The sequence below is a fragment of the Heterodontus francisci genome, chromosome 19, assembly GCF_036365525.1.
Source record: "Heterodontus francisci isolate sHetFra1 chromosome 19, sHetFra1.hap1, whole genome shotgun sequence".
Lineage (NCBI taxonomy): Eukaryota > Metazoa > Chordata > Chondrichthyes > Heterodontiformes > Heterodontidae > Heterodontus > Heterodontus francisci.
This window is the reverse complement of record NC_090389.1, coordinates 61932895-61957028: the sequence shown is the minus strand read 5'-3', so window position 1 is coordinate 61957028 and position 24134 is coordinate 61932895. Positions and strand designations below refer to the sequence as shown.

At 41.4% G+C, this 24134-nt stretch overlaps 1 protein-coding gene across 4 annotated transcripts in view; it reads right to left on the bottom strand.

Annotated features, from left to right (window-relative positions):
• Window positions 1-24134, bottom strand: part of fam120c (family with sequence similarity 120 member C) — a 167466-nt gene that overhangs the window by 53378 nt on the left and 89954 nt on the right. For 3 of the 4 annotated variants that reach the window (XM_068051762.1, XM_068051764.1, XM_068051765.1), the window contains exons 5-9: window positions 11741-11843; window positions 10410-10510; window positions 7995-8311; window positions 5823-5949; window positions 5006-5254 (exon numbers count right to left, since the gene is read on the bottom strand). In XM_068051762.1, coding sequence (XP_067907863.1) covers window positions 5006-5254; window positions 5823-5949; window positions 7995-8311; window positions 10410-10510; window positions 11741-11843 — 897 coding nt within the window. The remainder of the gene's footprint in view (window positions 1-5005; window positions 5255-5822; window positions 5950-7994; window positions 8312-10409; window positions 10511-11740; window positions 11844-24134) is intronic. The other variant, XM_068051763.1, reaches the window with a different exon arrangement.

The following is a 24134-nucleotide window of genomic DNA, read 5'->3' as shown; positions in this document are numbered from 1 at the left end:
TTAACTGGATTAGGAGGCTTCATGAACGTCTCCATCCGCAACAATGGTGGAGACGGCAGTTGAGTGCAAAACACAAGGCTGAAGCATTCACAACCATCTTCAGTTAGAAGTGCCAAGTGAATGATTCAACTCGGCCTCCTCCTGATGACCCAACCATCACAGATGCCAGTCTTCAGTCAATTCAATTCACTCCACATGATATCAAGGAACAGTGCAGTGCACAACAAAGGCTGTGGGCCCCGACAATGTCCCAGCTGTAGTGCTTAAGACTTGTACTCCCAAGTTAGCCGCATCTCTAGCTAAGCTGTTCCAGTACAGCTACAACACTGGCATCAACTGACAAAGTGATTGCTCACAAATGTTCAGTCCACAAAAAGCAGGACTAATCCAATCTGGCCAGGTACTACCCCATTAATCTACTCTCAATTATCAGCAAAGTTATCGGAGTAGTGTCACCAGTGCTATCAAGCAGCACTTACTCATCAATAACCTGCTCACTTATGCTCAGTTTGGGTTCTGCCAGGACCATTTGGCTCCAAACCTCATTATAGCTTTGGTCTAAACGTGAATATGAAAGCTGAATTCCAGAGGTGAGGTGAGAGACTGACTGCCCTCAACATCAAGGCAGCAGTTGGCAGAAGGAAAACTCTCCACTGGGTGGAGTTATACCTAGCACAAAGGAAGATGGTTGTGGTTGTTGGGAGGCCAATCATCTCAACCCTAGGACATTGTTGCAGGAGTTCCTCAGGGTAGTGTCCTAGGCCCAATTATCTTCAACTCTCTATCAATTACCTTCCTTCCATCATAAGATCTAAAGTGGGATATACACTGATGACCTGGACAACATTCAGACTTGGGCTGAGAAAGTGACAAGTTACATTCATGCCACACAAGTGCCTAACCATCTGCCAATGACATTTAATGGCATCACCATTGTTGAATTCCCCTATCAACATCCTGGGGGTGAGGGGAGTGGGGGGGGGGGGGGGGGGGTGCGGTGAGAGATGGGCACCACTAACCAGAAACTTAACTGGACCAGCCACATAAATTCTGTGCCTACAATATCAGGACAGAGGCTAGATATATTCTGTTGGGAGTAACTCACCTCCTGACTCCCCAAAGCCTTTCCACTTACAAGGCACAAGTCAGGAGCGTGATGGAATATGCTCCACTTGCATGGATGAGTGCAGCTCGAACACCACTCAAGAAGCTTGCCGCCATCCAGGTTAAAGCAGCCTGCTTGATCAGCACTCAATTCACCACCTTAAACATTCACTTCCTCCACCACCGGCACACAGTGACTGCAGTGTGCATCATCTACCAGATGCACTGCAGCAATTCTCCCAGGCTTCTTTCAAACCCACAATGTCTACCATCTACAAAGATAAAGACAGCAAGCGCATGGGAAAACCAGCACCTGCAAGTTCTCCTCCAAGTCACACACCATCCTGACTTGAAAATATAATCACTATTCCTTCATCATCGCTGGGTCAAAATCCTGGCAGTACTTACCAATGTTTCCACTAATTATTTTTCTGTTGTGCATTGCCTGTTAATTTCAATGCAAGTTACCTTCAAATTTCTTTGTGCAGCTGCTGCCTTGCATTGATGCCCACATCCCATGAATAAGTTTTTAAAACTTATATATACTGCACGCATAGTGTGTTGGTTGTGGAGTCCACTGGCAGGTGTGCCGATCAAGTTTAAAGCGGTCTTGGATAGCGTTGAGCTCCTCAAATGCTGTTATAGCTGCGCCCACACAGGGTGAGTGGATAATATTCCATCACAATCAAGACTTGAATCTTGTAGATTGTGGAGAGGACAAGAGAGATCAAGGTGGTTCACTCATTCCAGAGTGTCCAGATTCTGCTCTGCTCTTGTAGCTACGGTGTTGATATGGCTGGTCTAGTTAAGCTGTTGGTCAATGGTGATCATCTGGTGAAATCCAAATTCTTTGTCAATGAGGTTAACAGATTGACTACCCAAATCCACCAAACCCAGCCCCTCGTCTTAACCATGAATCTGTGTCTTTCTCCAGTTTTTCTCTGATCTCTCGTCATGCCTTGCCTGAGTTGTTCTCGTTCTCAATAACTACCTGGCTCCTTTGATCCTCTCTGTCACTGAACTGCTGATCATTGAACTTCTCTTCCTGGCCCCCATGCTAGTTAGCATCGTAAATGGCTCCCTCTCTCTCTCAAGACAGCAGTAAACAACCCTTATTCCTTGCAAACTTTTGACCCATTTCCAACCTCCCTTTCCAATGTTCTTGAAGTGTTGTCATCTCCCAAATCCATGCTCATCTTTTCCACAAATCCATATTTGAAATCTCCATTTAAGTTTCTGTCCCTGCTGCAGCACTAAAATGGTCCTAACCAAAGACACAAATGACATCTTCTTGTGACAGTGACTATAGTGCTTAGACCTTTGTATCCTTTTGGAGAAATGAGGAAACTGAAATATGAACAGAAAATGCTACAAATACACAATAGGTCAGTGAGTATCTGTAAAGCGAAGAAAAATTATTATATCTTGGATGTATATTTTGGATCACTACCCTCCTTCAGAAGATTTCAATCTTGCAACTGGTTTTTTGAAGGGTTAACCACTCAAGATCTTATAACCTGTCTTTTGTCATTATAGATGCTGACTAACCTGCAAATTGTCAGCATTTTCTCTTTTCAACCTTTTTATGACTTCCAACTACAGGAAGCTACTACTAGCATAATGGCTAGTGAAAATTTAGTAAAACTTTAAAATCATTCATGTGTAAGGTTTTTCCTTGAAAGGTAATTTATCAACCATGCTTAAATGGCACAAACATCATACAATGGCACCACATAACTGGGACTTAACCTTGATGCCAGAGTGGGATACAGAAGTTTAACATCAGCAAATTAGAAATAAACAGCATATAACTACCTTGCACAAAAAACTTGGAAGGAAAATTGCATATTGGCCCTCAAGACAGCTGGAGGATGAGTAGAATGAGTCCTTGCCTTTCTTAACATTTCAAAGTGTTCTAAAATGTAACTGATGGAAGTACACTCGACTACTAGTGCAACATCTGCTCGATAACAGGTTTACCTCAAGAATAAATGTCTAGACCAGTATATGCCCTTGGTTTTGTTTAAATAGAAAGTCAACAAAAATGGTACTTTAGTGTGTTAGCATCCAATGGCAGTTAAAACATGAGCACTGCAATCTTGAAGCAAATAAAACTCAAAAACCTTGGATAAGGTTTCAAGATTACTTTATTTCGATATTTGGAATACAGAATTTCAAAATCTTAATTTACACAATTAACAATGGCTCATAGGAATTATGGTCAAATGAGAATTAAATGTGATAAATATGACCTAAGCAATTCCTGCAATTGCAACTTTGCTCCCAGGAATACGCTTTAATAACCTTGCACTCCAAGTTTTCTGCAGGAAAGATTTCTTCATAAAGTTTGATACTTTATGGCACTTTTACATTGTTTACTATTTACCATGATATAAACATTTCAAAGAGGCTGCAGCAGCACTAAACTTACAAAGTGAGTCAACATCATCATCATATAATCAGAAACAAAGCTTTCATTGCATTCTCCAATATTTTTGGGGAGATCAAGGTCAGGAATCAATGCTGGGGAAAACAACTGCAACTTGTGGCATCCAATGTCAACATCAACTACTCCCTTCTCAAGTACAGTACTTACCAAATGGCGTTCCCAACAACATAACTTTAAACACTAACCTTAGGGGAACCCACCCAATCGTGCTGTGTTTTTCCTATTTCTCAGAACAGCCTTTCTGACCTGACTCTAAGTTCTGCCAATTAACAGGTACTTTGTCCCATGAACTACAGCAACCAGATAATAGGTTCAGACTGCTCATTTCCATTAGAATTTTATTATAAGCATATTACAGATTTGAGGGCCTATACGGCTAAAGGTATGACCGCCAATGGCAGGTTTAAGGGAATGAGGGGTGTAAGAGACTTGAGCTGGAGGAACGTAGTGCTCTCAGAGGGTTGTGGAGGAAGTTACAGAGATAGGGAATACGAAACGATGTAGGTATTTTAAACACGAGGAACAGAATTTTTATTTTGAGGGATAGGTGGCCTGGGAGCAAACATAGGCCAGCAAGCAATGAGGTGATAAGTAAGCAGGACTCGGCGTGGGCCAAGATATGGGCACAATAGAGTTTTGGATAAAGTAAAGTTTATGAAATGTGAAAAATGGAAGACTGGCCAGAGGAACATTGGAATAGTTGAGTCTGGAGGTAACAAAAGCACAGATGAGGGTTTCAGCAGCAGATGGGCTGAGGCAGGGGCAGAGGTGGTCAATATAACCAAAGCAGAAGTAGGCAGTTTTTGTGATGGAGAGGATGTGACATTCTTCTTACTGCAGTCTTTTGTGCATTCTGCCTGCTTTGCCCCATTCTGGTGATCTTTTCAGCCTGTCAAGACTGGAATTTCCTCACTGAACCCGCACCCCACCGCATCTTCATTCCTCTCTTGGCTTGAGGGGCCAAGTGGCCTACTCCTGATTGTAATTTGTATGTTCACCTTAAGGCCCTCCTTAAAACCCATCTCTTTGATCAAGCGTTTGGTCATGAGTTCTAATGTCACCAGCTTTATCTCAGCATTCATTTTTTCTGCATAGACCTTATGCAATGCTTTGAGGTTTTTTTTTACACTGAAGTAGTCATATAAATGCAAGCTGTTGTGTTGGGAGAAAGTTTCCAACACAGATCCTTGAGGCATCTAACTAACTACTGTTTGTCAATCCTAGAAACACTACTGCTACCTTGTTTGACCTTTAACCAACCCCAATACTGCCAGTCTTCATTTTTTAAACCAGTCGCTTATATGACACTGTTGAAATGCTTTTTGGAAGTCCAAACATATATCTTCCATTACATTCCTAATGTCTATACAGTTAATACCCATGGTTTCTAACCAGTAACTTTTTAAGATAAATCAGTTTAATTGTACATATAAAGACAGTATTTGGACCTACCTTTGTGAGCACCTGAAACACATAAGGGTACATCAATCCTTTCCTGTGTCTGTGTTCAGCAACTCTTAGTACTTCCGGAGCTACCATTGGCACAGGTGGGGTGGTTATATCCATGTGGTTTCTTGTAGGCACAGATAGAAGAGATGGAATCTGTTCAGTGTTGATTTGGCTTAGCCTGCTTCCAGCTGACACAGAAGAAACTTTTGCATCTACTTGGTTTCCTGGATTGCCAGAAGGATCATCTACCTGCTACATAAAGCAGCCATTAGTTCATTCTGCCAAGGTCAAAGAACACATCCCTATTTAATAAAGATTTTTTAAATACATGTTTCTGAACTATACAGATCTACATTTCAAAAAAAATCTACACTGATTATTTTCAGTCATAATTTCAGATGGAAACAATGACTCATTAAATTAGTACTTCTCTGCTACAGGTATCAGATTAACACTTTAGAACCAGCTGCCAGCCACACTGTTTTACACTGGCAGCTCCAGTGTTTTTTTTGTTGTATTCAAGCAAAGCTTAACTCTGCCCACATAACCTTAAAATGAACAGTGTCCTGCGATTTTTCAAATGGATGATTGTTCTTCCATATACAAATCGCTGACCAAACAAGAATGTACTTAGCTACTCTACTTGCAAACAAAAGATAACCGAGTCACATTTTTGCCAATTGCAGGTTATATTAGTAGCCTAAGGTACTCAATGAATAATACACACTGCAACAATATTTTGAAAATTCAACATGTTTATATTATTAAATATTTATGGACGTGTTATTAATTAAGATCACTAAAGCTACTTGTACAATACCTTTGTTTCATTGCGAATACAGGCACCTTTCTGATGCCCTCCTCCAGTAGTTTTTTCTAGAGCTTCAGAATGATTTCCAGATTTTTCCCAAGCTAATACATGCCCAACTTGTAGTTCAGTAACATGGCTAAGGAAAAAAGAAATCAACACACAGACATTTAAACTGTTCTGCTCAACACTAGACTTCTAGTAGAAAATTATTATTTTAGACTTGCAGATTTTTATTTCCTTGCCAGCCCCTTTCCCTTTCCATTTATTTTCATTGCCTTGCTTATCTATTTTCACAACCTTTTGCCTCACCGAGATGATCACCATCCATCATCCACCAAGTTTTCACATTGTCCCAATTTTTCCAAAAAAACCTGTTAAGGCAGCTAACCCATCATTTCCCTTTCTCCACCACACCCCTTTTGTTTTGTTCAGTGCAATATGTAGACGTGCACAAGTTGATATGTTGCAGCACTGCTCACAGCGAGCGAACAGGAATTCTTATTAGAGACATTCATATGACAGTGCTGATCTGGGATGACAGTCTCAGGGTATATTGCTTTGATTAAACTAATCTTATTGCAGAAATGTCATTCAGTTCAGAGGAATAGATAATATCGATACAAGCAATGCCCAACTGGGTCTAACAATTTCATGGCAGAACCTCACAAATTGATGACACTTTATAGGTCTTGATATAGCATTCATAATTCACAAAAGAATCAAAACCAATTAAATCCAATGCATTCAAGTTCATTCTATGACTAAATCTCATCATATATTCATTTCAAAACAAAATGAAATAAAAATTCTAAAAATAATTTTGTACTAAAAAGTTCTTCAAAATTATCTAAATTGCTTTTCTATGTCAATTTAAAAAAAGCAACCAAATCATTAATCAAATGCAGAATTTCTCTAACTATTTAAAGTGCTAATAAAATTACAGTATAGTTTGTATCTTAGACTATCTTTCCATACACTTGCTCAACAAATTTATTAAACATTGCCAATTCTGATGTTTGATTTATTCAGAGGTCAAAAAATAATCAAAGCAAACATAGTCATTCAAGCTAATCACCTGACATATACAGCATCAAAATATTAGTCATTTTCTATCAGATTTTGATTTGTTAACGACCTGAATCTTGCTCCAGCTCCAAATTGAATGCTGTATATCCATGATTAATATTTTAAAGCATCATTTTTCAGCTTTCATTGTTAAGTACCACTTTTCCATCTAACACCTAAAAAGTGTGTTTTAAAATTCAATAACTGAATATTGCTAAACAGAATTAAGAAATGCACAGCAAAGACCATTTATTCATCCACAGCATTCTTGGAACAAACAAGGTACTAGCCAAGTATTATAATTGTGCACACAAGCACTAAGTGGAAAAATGATTATTCATTAACATCCAGTTAGTTTTGATGAGACTTGTTCTCAACATGGTATTTTCAAGTAACAGTTTAAAAAGTATGATCACAAATTAAAATCTAAGTTTTCTGGAGACTGGTGTACATTTTACACCAACCCCAAATATAGTTTTTGCCAATTAATGAGCATGTTATCATTGAAAGGAGTGTTTGCTCAGGCCAACCTTTCATGCATGCTACAATTCTTACATAATGGAATGAATAGATTAAAAGGAACATTTTGCTCACTACAAAAGTTGCTTCCATTGAAAGTTACTGTACCTAATTTCTCCGAATGCCTTACACGGATAGGTTTAATTTGCCTAGATTTTCTTTCATGGTGTTATATATTTGCCAGATTATTTCAGAAAAATTCTGAGAAAATTTGAGTTGTACTGCAGTTTACTTTTGAAATGATTAAGTTTTATAAACTGGGTTACATATCGATTTATTTGATCCAACTGTATTCATACTTTTACAAAAGATACACTTTGGAACTGTTCAAAAAAGTCTCTCCACCGTAAAATCAGTGACAAAAATCATACCGTGCCACCGTTTTAATTGGACAGCATTCAATTTCTGCTTCCAAGTCAAAAATCATCTTATCAATGGGTTTTCCATCTAGTTATACGTGGAATTGCATGTCATCAGAAAACTCAACTTGTTTAAATAAAACAGGGCAGTGCCTTAGTATAGAAAATCTTACTTTTAAATTAACGCCTTGCAGTTATTCAATGTAAAATTTTGCCAACAAAGGAATTAAACACTTACTTAGTAGCACCCCTATTTTCCTCATTGTCGGATGAGGAAGATGTTGAAGAAGCAGGGAAGAATGCAGCCTCTATGCCACAGTGATTTGGACTCACAGCTGAAGCCGTAGAAATATTTGGTGAGGAACGTTCATACAAAGGTGTATGCTTCCCTTCGTGAGGAATGTTGCTGTAACTATTGTTGGATTCCAAGGTGAGGTTGGGATCTGACAGGGCAGGCTGGTATGTACCTAATGATGAGGGCTGATCTTTGTTTGCCGAGTACAAGTCTGAAGCTCCTGGTCCTGAAGTGGCAGCTTGGCCAGCTAAAGGTTGGCCCTGACATGATGAAACAAATAATGGTATCAAATAATGGTATTTTGTAACTGTTCTCAAGTCTTTGAATATAGTTCAGCCCCATAAATAAACAAATCTCTCAGATACAGTAAACCTACATTACTGAATTGACTGCTCAAAAGTAATCCAAAGCAATTCTAAATTGCTTTGGGACATTTTGAGGCTATGATAAGGCAATGCAAGCTCTTTCTTTCTTCCTTATCCATTTGAGAGCTTGGCATTATACTAAAGCCACTTGATCAGAAGGTGCTCCCAATCTCAATTGCATAACTGAACTATAAATCAATTTTTCATCAGATAATGCAGCAGAAACCAGGTTAAAGCAATGCTGTAATTTAAACACACAAATAAGATCCAAAATGCTGGTTGCCACATTACAGGAAGGACATAGTTGCTCTGGAGAGAGTGCAGAGGAGATTTACAAGAATGTTGCCAGGGCTGTTTTCCTTTGAACAGAGGAGGCTGAGGGGTGACTTAATTGAGGTGTACAAAATTATGAGGGGCCTAAATAGAGTAGACAGGAAGGACCTGCTTCCCATAGCAGATGCAGTCAATTACCAGAGGAACAGATTTAAGGTGACTGGTAGAAGGATTAGAGGGGAATGAGGAAAGACTTTTTCACCCAGAGGGTGGTGAGTGCCTGGAATTCACTGCCAGGAATGGTGGTGGAGGCCTCAATTCTTTTAAAATGTACCTGGACATGCACCTGAAGTGCTGTAACCTGCAAGGCTATGGACCAGGTGCTGGAAGGTGGAATTAGATTGGGTGGCTAGTTTTCGGCCAGCAGAAACACGACAGGCTGAATGGCCTTCTTCTGTGCTGTAATTTTTCTATGGTTCAAGTCAGCAAAATAATCAAGGAAGGAAAATATGTAGGTGTGTATGTGGAAGGCAAATAACAATCATCGCCATTTGTTCAATTTCCACATATGGCTGAATATACTAAAGTAGCAGTCATGAGAAGCTGAGTTCTCCATCCAACTGGTGCTCGCTGTAGAAAATTCACTTCTAAGTGTGTACATCTGGAGGATGTGCACTTGAGCTTCCTTTCAACAAGTAATGCTATGACCCTTTGGCAAATTTTCGATTTCCCTCAGCGATTTGTTCCCATGAGATGATGTTAATCTTTTTCATATGACAAGGATGAATAAATGAAGAGTTTTACCAGTTTAAAGTACAGTTTGAGAACATCCAGAATCAGTAACAAACTTAGTTTCCATTGTCTAACATTTTCAATCCAATTCTTTAACTTGGAATGTACAGTGACAGATAGTACCAGCCTTCACCTTAGTTTCTTAAAATCTCATTGTAGTAATCCATTAAATCCTACATCTATGAAATTTTAATGCATTTTACATTTATATAACTAACGGTAAATCAGCAATAGAAAAATAACATTTAAGTAGAAAACTTAGTTCAGAATAGTACTGAAGGAGTGCTGCACTAACAGAAGTGTCACCAAACCTAAGGGTTAATCTGCGTGGCAGGGGAACATAATGGATCCCAAGGCACTATCTGAAGAGGAGTTTGGATATTCTAGAAGTGTCCTGGCCAGCATTTATCCCTCAACACCACTACAAAAAAAATCTGATTATTTCTGATATTGTCATTTTTAGGACACTGCTGTACAGAAATTAAACACTTCAAAAGTACTTCACTGGCTTTAAAGGGCTATGAGTAAGCCTGTGGACGTTAACAGTGCTCTATAAAGTTCTTTCTCCTTTTCCTTTCTGTAGCAACATAAATCCCAAATGAAATCCAGCAGTAACTATGAGTGAAAGATTTCATGTTACTTTAAATAATAACTGCACCCACCCCCCCAATCCAAATCATGAGGGCAAGAACAGTACTTTTTTAAAAACTGCATCTATCCACCTCCCTAACTGACTGACCAGCATGAATACTTTTGCGGACAAACATCAGAGGTGGTGATATAAACTATGTGTCAACAACCCAGGATCTAAATCCAGCCAAGCAAACAGCATGGCCGATGTTCTGCCAATATGCCCAGCATACTGTAGAACTTAACATTATCAAAGTGACTCAGATTTAATGGTATAATTCAAGTTGATCAAACTTACCATAGTCTTTGCCTGAAGATGGGGTTGTGGAATGTTAAGCATCTGTGGATGTGGATAATGTGGTACAACACCAGGCACTCCAAATTGATTCAGTCTCATTCCTTAAGAGTAGGAATAAAATTGATAAGTTGCAGCAACCTCAGTGGCCAAATCAACAAGTGTACTACTGCTCTCAGGGTACAGTAGCATTTTCTACCCTTTGATATCTGACACTTTGTGAAAGTGCATTAATGATACCTCATGCATGTGCACAAACAATGAGCTACATGGCTACTGAAGCCAATTCCATCACAGCATTTAAGAAGTAATATGACAAAAACTTGAAGAAAATATTCATGTATATGGGGGAAACAGGAGAGAAAGAAGTTGAGTGTACACAGGTTCAATGTGGTACTAGCCCTGAAGCAGTGCAGTGAAGAACCATAAGGCTGATGGTTCACAGCTGAAAACTGAGCTGAGGAAAAGTTTGAAAACTTAAGATTTTTCCCAACTTGAAAGAAATTGAGCTTCCAGAGTATTCAAGATACTAAATAGAGTAGGTCACTCCTGAATGTTATTTCAAGTTAAGGACTGATGTCAAGAAGCAGATGTTCACACAAAGAGCGGCCAACATGTGTAATTGTCTTCTGGGTAAGGCAATAAAGCTAAAACCTTGAGTAGCTCAGTGGTTAGGTGTTATGTTGGAAATATACAATGGGAAATAATAGGTTTCCACGGAAGGATGAGCTACATGTGTTGAATGGCCTCCTTGATCTATACTTAATTTTGAGATACACACTGAAATAATAAGTGGACAAGCTCTGTGCACTCAGTTGACGAGTTAGTACAAAATTGTTAGGTATGAATTAACAGAAGGATGTAAAATGACTAGGTCACTGAGTGCAACTGGCAGCTACTGATAACTATTCTGCTGTATTTGAACCATGAATGGTCAAGTCTTTATGAAAGTACAATGCATAAATTTAAATATGAACTTTCCTACTAAGTGAGATATTTAATAGTTTTTACATAAAAGACACAAATACAGGACCAGTTTGTCTGTTAAAATACAATACTCAAGCAAAGAGAGAGATAAGGCCTTGCCATTTTACAACGGCGTTCTAAAATTGGACATTAGGGTAGAAATCAGAGTAGCAGCAAGTTGTAGACTGATGGAAATTTTCTATAAAATTTAAATGCAGTTATTTAAGTTTATTAAGAATGAAGAAAAACTTATTTCACTTTGTTGAATTACTTTGAAACTGCAAAATAAAGGTATAACTCTCAAAAATTTATAGCATTATCTGTTGCACACAACAGAATCACCCATCATTTCACTCTCCCCTATGTACCTTGGAAAGGTGTTGGACCATGTTGAAATAATGAAGGCTTGCTTGCGATGGAGTAATATTCAACTGCTCTCTTGAATTGTTCAATTTTATCTTCTGTCCTAGACTAAAAACAGATCACGCAAACCACAATCATCTACAGAAATACACAGAAATGACTTTCTTTTGTTTAAATAAACTCCAATAAGCATCTGCATTTTAAACAAATTCTCACAAAAATTGTTCGTGAGCCAATGCCCGACAGTTGGCATCTACGTTTAAATAAACCGGCATTGCCAGTAGCTGGACGATGGCAATCATCACTATTCCTGTACTAATGAATTTGGTCCTGAAAACAGCACAAAATTAAGTGTTGGATTTGTCTCATGAAGAACACAGAAGAATTACCCATTGGGAGGGCAGTCTACAATAGTACCCAGTACTATCTATACAGTGCTTGTAAAAGTATAGGAACATGATGATTACTGATTACTCGAATTTGAGATGATCACTGATGATTAAAAGATAAAACACTTGACCTCAGAAAATCTTTTCAGATACTAGCTCAAGGCTCACACACACTACTTTTGTGTGAGTAGCACCTTAAATTACGTGGCATAACACATTAAAAATTCTGCTTCAAAGAGAAAATGAATCAAGAAAGGTGAAGTATGAATTAAGATCAGTGAGCATACATCAGGGTACTCTAATTATTGTAATTTCACCAATTTATTAATTTAATTCTCCCATACATCATCTCTTCCAAGCCAGCTGCCCGAGTAAGGTCATCAGTATGCAGGTTTAAAAAAATACTTAAAACAATCAAAAACAGAAAGAATACTGTTGCCCATATAAACCTGGTGATGGCCTGAACTCACTCTTACGGCTTGTGGGAGGATGTGAGAATGAAGACTGGATCGCTTCTTCCATCTTTGGCACAGGAGGGTGTGACTATGAGTGAGAAAGGAATGGGGATCCAGAAGGTAGCAATGGAGGAGCCTCAGCCTGGTCCAACAGGTTTGAGGTTCTTGCAGCTTGAGAGCACGAGAGCAGAGAAGATAAGCAAACTGACCACAGCATCATGGTGCAAGGGGGCATTCAAGGACAGGGAGTAAAAAGGAATGTAGTAGCAGGAGGGGACAGTATAGTTAAGGGGATAGATACTGTTCTCTGCAGCTGAGAGCGTGAGTCCCGAAGGTTATGTTGCCTGCCCAGTGCAAGGGTGAAGGACATACCCTCGGGGCTGGAGAGGAAATTGGAGTGGGAAGGGAAGGATCCAGTTGTCGTGGTCCACATGGGTACCAACAACAAAGGCAGTACTAAAAGTGGAGTATCAGCAGCTAAGGGCTAAATTAAAAAGCAGAACCAAACAGGTAGTCTCTGGATTACTACCTCAGCCACGAACAAATTGGCATAGGGTAATTAAGATCAGACAGTTGAATACGTGGCTGAAAGATTGGTGTGGGAGAAATGGATTTCCATTAGTGGGCAATGGCACCAGTACTGGGGAAAGAGGGAGCTGTATTGTTGGGATGGCCTTCACTTGAACCGCGCTAGGAACAGTGCCCTGGGAAATCGTATAACTAGGGCTGTGGAGACGGCTTTAAACTAAGGCTGCGTTTGCTGACAATGCAACCACTAGGTGGCACAGTATTGGCACATGCACAAATGCAACCTCATCGACTGAAATATTACTGTCTACGAGGCCTCAGACAGCTGCCAGTAATAAAAATGGTGCTACTCAATTTGACACAAAAAATGATTGAACCCAAACCTCCTCACCCCTCAATGGCCATGATTGCCGCCTCCACAACTCCTTCCACTCCAACAGTATCCCACTCCCTTCCTCGATCGCTGCTTGTCTTCCCTGCTCGCTGCTCCCGTCTGCTCGCCATTCCCTCCTGCTGCTCGCTCTCCGCCTCGCCGCCAGAGAAGCGGCCTGAAGCGGGCAGGGTGCGAGCAGCGATGGGGGGGAAGCGAGCAGTCGGGAGTAGGAGAGAACGGCAGGAGGGAGCGGGAAAGACAAGTGGCGATTGCGGAAGAGAAGCGATGATTGAGACGGTGATCGTGGGAAGGGAGCAGGGAAGACAAGCAGCCAGTGAGGCAGTGATCACAGGGAAGACTAGCAATGACTGAGGCGGCGATCACAGGAGGAAATAGGGAAGAGAAGCAGCGATTGCGGGAGGGAGCGGGGAAGAGAAGTGGTGATTGAGGCAGCGACCGTGGGAGGGAGCGGGGAAGAAAAGCAGTGATTGAGGCAATTGCAGCCATTGAGGGACGAGGCAACATTTGCAAGTCATTACATCTGATGTCATTACATGGTGACATTGCCGCGCGCATCGCATGCATAGACCCACACTGGTAAAGCAGCCAAATGTTCGAACATACTGATAACGTTGGCTATCGCTCTACGCATGCTCTGCACTGTCAGGAGACAAACAGTGGGCGGGGGGGAGGGGTGGGGGGAGAGAAGAGGGTTCAGGTATGGGGAAATTTAGGAAGTTAACAAGAAAGGACAAAGCAATAGTGCAAGGTAATGATATGGTTAATGATAACCAGAGCGTAACAGGAAGGGACACAGTGTACAAACATAAGAGCGTTCCAGCAAATAAGGTCAAGAGTAGGGGAAAATGGTAAAAAGACAGAATTGAAGGCTCTTTACCTGAATGCATGCAGCATTCGTAACAAGATTGATGAACTGATAGCATAAATACAAATAAATGGCTGATATGATAGCCATTAAAGAGACGTGGTTGCAAGGCAACCAAGGCTGGGAACTAAATATTCAAGGGTCTTTGACATTTTGGAAGGATAGGAAAAAAGGAAAAGGAGGTGGGGCAACTCTGTTAATAAAGCATGAGATCAGTACAGTAGTGAGAAGTGATATTGGCTCAGAAGATCAAGATGTTAGAATCAGCTTGGGTGCAGATAAGAAATAGCAAAGGAAAGAAGTCACTGGTGAGATTAGTTTATAGGCCCCCTTACAGTAGCTACACTGTAGGACAGAATATAAATTGTCATGCAGGCCGCCTCCTGCCAAGAATGAGGTGCACAATTTCACTACCTGGACATTAAACTTAAAATTGTTGCTGGGAAGAAAAGAGAGCTCATCACAAGAAATTGCCAGGCCCCTCGCCAGAAAGACCTTTTTTGCATACGAGCAGACAGTGTTGGAATGAAGGAACCAGTCCGTGCTTCCCCAATACACAGAAGACCTGGTCAGACTGGTTTAGTCACATGACTAACTGGCTGTTGGGAGTTTTTTTAATTGCCAGAGAATTTGAACTCAGAAATCTGTATGCTCCTGGACTGAAAAGACCTCTCTCCTTTCTGCTCTCATCTCGCTCTCACCAGCTTCGGAAACCACTGAAGACATATGAACCCCAAGAGAGAAAAGTCTCCTACAGTGAACAAGGTTGAAGTAGAATACTGGGCCCCAATGAAAAGCAATAATTACCTACAAAAGGACTACAGTGAGCTCGAAGCACAGTACCAAGAAACTCTTCTGATATTGCCTCAAACATCTCCATTTTACTTTTCTTCTGCTCTTTTCAGTCTCTATTTGCATGTGCGTATCGCATATGTAGGCTAGCGTGGGGTGTGGCGTGCATCCTTCAGCGTTAACCGAATTAGAATTCAAGTTTAAGTTTAAATAAAAATTTCACTTTTCTTCTTTAAACCCAAGGAAGCCTGTTTGTGCTCATTTCTTAGCCTTATAATTGGAAAGCGGTGAACAAGGATTCACCAACAGGTAACTCAAAACAGTGTGTTTAAAAATTAAATCCTATCATAGTAAGACCAGGTGAAGGCTGAACGAGACCCCTAGACACCTTTCTCACCTGGTCGTAACAAAATCAAGTAGTAATGGGGGCTTGTAGGAAAGGTACTGCAATAATTGTGGGTGATTTTACTCTTCATATAGATTGGACTAATCAAATTGGCAAAGGTAGCTTGGAGGATGAGTTCATAGAGCGTATGAGGGACAGTTTCTTAGAACAATACGCTCTGAAACCAACCTGGCAGCAGGCTATTTTAGACCTGACAATGTGTAATGCAATAGGATTAACAGATGACCTCAGAGTAAAGGATCTCTAGGCAAGAGTGATAACATGATGAATTTCACATTCAGTTCGAGGGTGAGAAGTTTGGGACTGAAACTAGTGTCTTAAACGTAAATAAAGGCAATTACAAGGGTACGAAGACAGAGTTGGATAAAATGGACTGGAAAAATAAGTTAAAAGGTAAGACAGTAGAGAAGCAGTGGCAGACTTTTAAAGAGATATTTCATAACCCTCAACAAAGATATAAACCATTGAGAAAAAAAGACTATTAGAAGGGTGCACCATCAAGGAAGTTAAGGATGGTATCAAACTGAAAGAAAAAGCGTACAGTGCTGTAAAGATTAGTGGTAGGCCAGAAGATTGGGAACATTTTAGAAACCATCAAAGGATGACTAAAAAAAATGGGAGAAATTAAGAGTATGAAAGTAAACCAGCAAGAAACATAAAAACATAAAAAGCTTCTACAAATACAGAAAAAGGAAGAGAGTAGCTAAAGTAAGTGCTGGACCCTTAGAGAATAAGACTGGGGAATTAATGGTAAACAAAGAAATGGCAGAGACTTTGAACAAGTATTTTGTATTTGTCATCACAGTAGAAGCCACAAAAAGCATCCCAAGAATAGCAGAAAAACCAAGAGGCAAAAGAGAGGGAGGAACTTAAAACAAATCACTAGAGAAAAAGTACTAGGAAAACTAATGAGACTAAAGGCTAACAAGTCCCCTGGACCTGATGGCCTGCATTCTAGGGTCTTAAAAGAAATGGCTGCAGAGATAGTGAATACATTGGTTGTAATCTTCCAAAATTCCCTAGATTCTGGAAAGGTCCCAGCAGATTGTAAGACTGCAAATGTAACACCTGCATTCAAAAGGGGAGGGGTGTGTGACAGAAAGCAGGGAACTATAGGCCAGTTAGTCTAACATCTGTCATTGGGAAAATGCTAGAATCCATAATTAAGGAAGTAGAGGCAGAACATTTAGAAAATTAATGCAATCAGGTAGAGTCAACATGGTTTCATGGAAAGAAAATCAAGTTTGACAAAATTACTAGAGTTCTTTGAGGATGTAACAAGCAGGGTGGATAAAGGGGAACCAGTAGATGCAGTGAGATGTGAGATTAGAGAGAAACAGCACTGAAACAGGCCCTTCGGCCCACCGAGTCTGTGCCGACCAACAACCACCCATTTATACTAATCCTACATTAATCCCATATTCCCTACCACATCCCCACCATTCTCCTACCATCTAGCTACACTAGAGGCAATTTACAATGGCCAATTTACCTATCAACCTGCAAGTCTTTGGCTGTGGGAGGAAACCGGAGCACCCAGCGGAAACCCACGCGGTCACAGGGAGAACTTGCAAACTCCGCACGGGCAGAACCCAGAACCGAACCCGGGTCGCTTGAGCTGTGAGGCTGCGGTGCTAACCACTGTGCCACCCAGTGTATTTGGATTTCCAAAAGACATTCTATTAGGTGCCACATAAAAGGTTACCACATGAGATAAGAGCTCATGGTGTTGGTAATACATTAGCATGGATAAAGGATTGGCTAACTAAGAGGAAACAGAGTGTTGGGATAAATGGAGCATTTTCAGGCTAACAAACTCTAACTAGTGGAGTGCCACAGGGATCAGTGCTGGGGCCTCAACTATTTACGATCTATATTAGTGACTGGGATGAAGGGGCTGAGTGTATTGTAGTCAAATTTGCCAACGATACGAAGATAGGTAGTAAGGCAAGTTGGCAGGAGGACACATAGTGTCTGCAAAGACATATAGATAGGTTAATTAAGTGGGCAAAAATTTGGCAAATGGAGTATATTGTGGGAAAATGAGGTTGTCCATTTTGGCAGGAAGAATAGAAAAGCAGATTATTTACATGGAGAGAGACTGCAGAATTCTGCTGTACAGAGGGATCTGGGTGCCCTTGTACATCAATCACACAGTTAGTCTACAGGTACAGCAAGTAATTAGGAAAGCAAATAGAATGTTGGCATTTATTGCAAGGCGGATATAGCATAAAAGTAGGGAAGTCTTGCTACAATTGTAGAGAGCACTAGTGAGACTGCACCTCGAGCACCGCGTACAGATTTGGTCTCCTTACTTAAGGAGGGATATACTTGCATTGGAAGCAGTTCAGAGAAGGCTCACTGGGCTGATTCCTGGGATGAAGGGGTGCCTTTGGAGGAAAGGTTGAGCAGGTTGGGCCTATACTCATTGGGGTTTAGAAGAATGAGAGGCGATCGTATTGAAACATATAAGATTCTGAGAGAACTTGATAGGGTAGATGCTGAGAGGATGTTTCCCCTCCTGGGGAGAATCTAGAACTAGGGAGCAGAGTTTCAAAATAAAGGGTCTCCCTTTAAGATGGAGATGAGGAGGAATTTCTTCTCTCAGATGGTTGTTAATCTTTTGAATTTTCTTCCCTAGATGGCAATGGAGGCTGCGTCATTTAATATATTCTAGGCTAATTTAGACAGATCTTTGATTTACAAGAGTCAAGGGTTACGGAGAGTCTGGCAGGAAAGTGGAGTTTTTATTTTATTCATTCATGGGATGTGGGCGTCACTGGCTCAGCCAGTATTTATTGCCCATCCCTAATAGCCCTGGAGAAGGTGGTGGTGAGCTGCCTTCTTGAACCGCTGCAGTCCATTTGGGGTAGGTATACCCAGTGCTGTTAGGAAGGGAGTTCCAGGATTTTGACCCAGCGGCAATGAAGGAACGGCGACATAGTTCCAAGTCAGGATGGTGTGTGACTTGGAGGGGAACTTGCAGGTGGTGGTGTTCCCATGTATTTGCTGCCCTTGTCCTTCTAGTTGGCAGAGGTCACGGGTTTGGAAGGTGCTGTCTAAGGTGCCTTGGTGCATTGCTGCAGTGCATCTTGTAGATGGTACACAGTGCTGCCACTGTGCATCGGTGGTGGAGGGAGTGAATGTTTGTAGATGGGGCGCCAATCAAGCGGGCTGCTTTGTCCTGGATGGTGTCGAGCTTCTTGAGTGTTGTTGGAGCTGCACCCATCCAGGCAAGTGGAGAGTATTCCATCACACTCCTGACTTGTGCCTTGTAGATGGTGGACAGGCTTTGGGGAGTCAGGAGGTGAATCACTCGTCTCAGGATTCCTAGCCTCTGACCTGCTCTTGTAGCCACAGAATTTATATGGCTATTCCAGTTCAGTTTCTGGTCAATGGTAGCCCCTAGGATGTTGATAGTGGGGGATTCAGCGATGGTAATGAAGTTGAATGTCAAGGGGAGATGATTACATTCTCTCTTGTTGGAGATGGTCATTGCCTGGCACTTGTGTGGCGCGAATGGTACTTGCCATTTATCAGCCCAAGCCTGGATATTGTCCAGGTCTTGCTGTATTTCTACACGGACTGCTTCAGTATCTGAGGAGTCACGAATGGTGCTGAACATTGTGTAATCATCAGCGAACATCCCCACTTCTGACCTTATGACTGAAGGAAGGTCATTGATGAAGCAGCTGAAGATGGTTGTGCATAGGACACTACCCTGAGAAACTCCTGCAGTGATGTCCTGGCACTCAGATGATTGACCTCCAACAACCACAACCATCTTCCGTTGAGCTAGATATGATTCCAGCCAGCGGAGTGTTTTCCCCGATTCCCATTGCCGGGTAGATGCCAGAGTTGTAGCTGTATTGGAACAGCTTCGCTAGGGGTGCGGCAAGTTCTGGAGCACAGGTCTTCAGTACTATTGTCGGAATATTGCCAGGGCCCATAGCTTTTGCAGTATCCAGCGCCTTCAGTCGTTTCTTGATATCATGCAGAGTGAATCGAATTGGCTGAAGTCTGGCATCTGTGATATTGGGGACTTCAGGAGGAGGCCGAGATGGATCATCAACTTGGCACTTCTGGCTGAAGATTGTTGCAAATGCTTCAGCCTTATCTTTCGCACTGATGTGCTGGCCTCCCCCATCATTGAGGATGGGGATATTTGTGGAGCCGCCTCCTCCAGTTAGTTGTTTAATTGTCCACCACACCATTCACGGCTGGATGTGGCAGGACTGCAGAGCTTAGATTTGATCCGTTGGTTATGGGATCGCTTAGCTCGATCGTATGCTGCTTACGCAGTTTGGCATGCAAATAGTCCTGTGTTGTAGCTTCACCAGGTTGACACCTCATTTTGAAGTATGCCTGGTGCTGCTCCTGGCATGCCCTCCTGCACTCTTCATTGAACCAGGGTTGGTCACCTGGCTTGATGGTAATGGTAGAGTGGGGGATATGTCGGGCCATGAGGTTACAGATTGTGGTTGAGTACAATTCTGCTGCTGCTGATGGCCCACAGCGCCTCATGGGTGCCCAGTTTTGCATTGCTAGATCTGTTCGAAATCTATCCCATTTAGCACGGTGATAGTGCCACACAACACGATGGACGGTATCCTCAACGTGAAGGCGGGACTTCGTCTCCCCATATTTTCTGTGTTTCTATGTTTACCTAAATAAGATACTGCGCTGTTCCATGAACTTGTGTTGAGTTTCCCTTGAGTAATGTAGTGTTACGACCGAGGAGGGAGGAGTGCACTGTCTTTCTCGATCCTCTTCTCCATACGTCACAACATATATTTAAATATTTACCCAGTTACAGATGCAGTCAATCATATGCTCTACTCTTTATACCAGAATAAAATATACCATCCAGGATTTTTAACAAACAACAAAATTATCAATTTATTATAAAACAAGACTTTTCCAGTAACAAACCAATGCAGATTGAAATATGAACGTTCCCTTTTAAAATCCCCCACACACAAACTGAAAAAATACAGAAATTCTCTCTACAGAGGTCTGTTACAAGAAGACGACAAAAAAAAATACTGTGGCCAAATACTTGCTAATTCTGAAAAAAAACATGGAAGGATGTCAGTTGTCCCTTTCAGTCTGGCGTCAGAGTACACAGTGACAGGTCACTGGGATCTTTTCTGGAGCAATTCTTTTCAGGCGGCGTTGAGAATTAATTTGGCAAGTTTTTCCAGGAGAAATGTGGCATCAGGGGTTTCAGCCAGCACACACTTGAATTGCAGGTTTTTTCCAAAGACAGGAGGAAAGAGGAGCTGACTGTGGACTCCACAGAGTATCTTAGAGAGGTGCAGGCAAAATGAGCTGGGGGCTTCTTTTTTTCTTGGCAGGTCAAGCTATCAACTGTCTTCAAAACAGTTCACACCCCAACTGAACTGAAAACAATCCAAATCCCAAACAGAATGTCAACCTCTTGATCGCCATAAACCTTGACATGTGGCTTCTCTGTGAATATTTCCCCTTAGTCCAAGGTTCCTGTTGTTTATTTATCTTAAGGCACATGATCCCCAGTAGAGGTTGTTTTTAGCACTCCTTGATTCTTCCAGTGTTTTCAGTCAAGAGCCCTTTCAATTACCCCACTGAAAAAATAAAGTCCAGCATTTCTTCAGGCTTCCAAATGAATCCATTTCTACAATTTAAACATGAGTCCCTAAAAACATACTCAAAAAAAATAGAAGCCTCTCATAACGTCCTTGGAGGAATGAAATACCAATTTTAAATGCATTTCATTACAAAATGAGAAAAAAAAGAAAAAATTTTAAAACACATTTTCATACTCATATCATTCACTCTTTGCCTGTAGCTAATACAGTTCTGCATTGTACCATCTTTGAACTCAGATATCTCAAAGCCAAGTTAAATCCTAGACAAAACATCCTCAATTACATAATTTTTTCCTACAATGTGGATTATCTTTAAGTGATAAGGTTGCAACAGTAAACTCCATGGGAATAATCTGGCATTCTGGCTGTTGAACTTTTCCACAAAGGCCTCAGAGTCCCTCTGTAGTCATGGTGGACATAGACCTCAAAAATGCTTAAGACGTAGTAATAAGCCCAAGGTTTCTTTTTCCACTGTTGAATATGTTGATTTAGCTTTTTGGAAAAGTATCCCACCGGCCTTTCTACGCCTGATTCATCACTTTGTAACAAAACTGCACCGACCCCAGGTCACCAGCAACAATTGCTACCTTGAAGGGTTTAGTGAAATTTGGAGCAGCCAACACTGACTCATTAATCAAAATGGCTTTCAGCTTCTCAAAAGATGTTTGGCACTCCCCTGAGCACACTACCTTGGTTTTCTTTTTTTGTAACGAATCTGTCAGTGGAGCATCTATAGTACTAAATTTTGGTTTAAACTTGCGTTAGAAACCACACATCCCCAAAAACCTCATGATTTCTCGCTTAGTCTTAGAGGTAGGGAACTCCACCAATGCTTGTACTTTTGCTGTTCTTGGTGACACTTGTCCTTGCCCTACTGTATGCCCGAGGTAGGTTACTCTCGCTTTTGTAAATTCACTTTTGGCAAGGTTTGTCACTAAATCAGCCAATTGTAATTTTCTAAACAGGATTGCTAGTTGTTCCAAGTGGTCCTTCCAAGTGTCACTGTATACCAGCACATCATCAAGACAAACCACAGAGTTAGGAACAATGGCTACCACTTCATTCATTAGTCTCTGAAAAGTGACTGGGGCATTTGTTTTTAGCCCGAATGGCATCACTCAGCATTGGAGAAGACCGTCTGGTATGACAAAGGGCGATATTTCTTTAGCTCGAGGCGTTAAAGGGATTCTGGCAGGTTCCTTTAACACTGCCAACTCTGTCAATAGTCTTCCTAGTGAGGAACTGGGTAGGAGTCAGCCTTTGTACTGAATTAACGTTTCTGTAGTCTATGTAAAATCTAGTTGAACTGTCAGGTTTAGGCCGTATCACTACTGGGGAACTTCAGCTGCTTTGACTGGGTTCAATTAGATGGTTTTCCAACATATATTAAATTTCTACTTTTACCTGGGTCTGTTTCTCTGGACTGGATGCTGTTTTATAGGAAAGGACTCCCGTACATCCATATTGTGTGGGGCTAAGGTTGTACACCCTGGCTTGTCCCTACAGACTCTTGTAAATGTCGCGAGTAGCCTTGTTAGGTGTCTTGTTGTTCTGCATCTAAATATGGAAAGCATAGCGTCCAATCTCCACAACAATTCAGTATGAGCTAACCAGAGAGTAGGAGGTTCAATTTGAGAATTGTCTAGGCCTCCTTCTGCTCATCCTCACTATCCCTTTCATACTTCACTGTCCCAACTACCTGACATGTCTGTGCTTGCTTATCTTCCTCCCAGCGATGATACTGTTTCAACATACTGATGTGACACAGCCAATTCTTTTTCTGGCGATCTGGGGTGTCGCTCAAATAATTTACTTTACCAATTCTTTTGACCACTTTACATGGACAACTGAACCGTGCTTTCTGCAGTTCACCCTGTAAAGGCAGTAACAACAACACTTCATCCCCTGGTTGAAATGTTCGGGTCTTGGCATGCTTGTCTGCTCATTTCTTCATGGGTGTTTGGGAAGCTTTCAGGTGTTGCCCGAACCACTTTGCAGGCTCTTGTGAGCCACGCCCAAAACACAGATATGTAATCTAACACAGAAGATTCGTCCCTCTGTTCTAAAAACGTTTCTTTGATTAGATTAGATTAGAGATACAGCACTGAAACAGGCCCTTCGGCCCACCGAGTCTGTGCCGAACATCAACCACCCATTTATACTAATCCTACACTAATCCCATCCCCACTTGTCCCCATATTTCCCTACCACCTACCTATACTAGTGACAATTTATAATGGCCAATTTACCTATCAACCTGCAAGTCTTTTGGCTTGTGGGAGGAAACCGGAGCACCCGGAGAAAACCCACGCAGACACAGGGAGAACTTGCAAACTCCACACAGGCAGTACCCGGAATCGAACCCGGGTCCCTGGAGCTGTGAGGCTGCGGTGGTAACCACTGCGCCACTGTGCCGCCCTTGATTAGTTTTAGAGGACCTGTTATCTCACGTCCATAAACTAATTCAAAAGGACTAAAACTGGTAGACTCATTCGGTGAATCCCTAGTGGCAAACAAAAAGGAATTCTAGCCCTTTATCCCAATCATGGGGATATTCATGACAGTATGCCCTGATCATCGTTTTCAGGGTCTGATGGTACCTTTCTAAAGCCCCTTGTATCAGTGGATGGTATGCTGAAGACTTGCACTGTGTTATACCCAAATTACCCATAACTTCCTGCAAGATTTTAGACGTAAAATTGAAACCTTGATCAGAGTGAATCTCAATTGGTAATCCATATCTAGTGAAGAATTGGATTAACATCTCTAACACTATCTTAGCAGAAAATGTTTGCAAGGGAATGGCCTCTGGGAACCGAGTAGCCATATCAACGATATTGGTGCCCTGCTTTTGTTTTCGGTAAAGGTCCTGCACAGTCTACCAAAAAGTGGTATGGGAATTAGAGGTGCCAGTTTTATGGCAGGTTGCGGTTCTCCCAC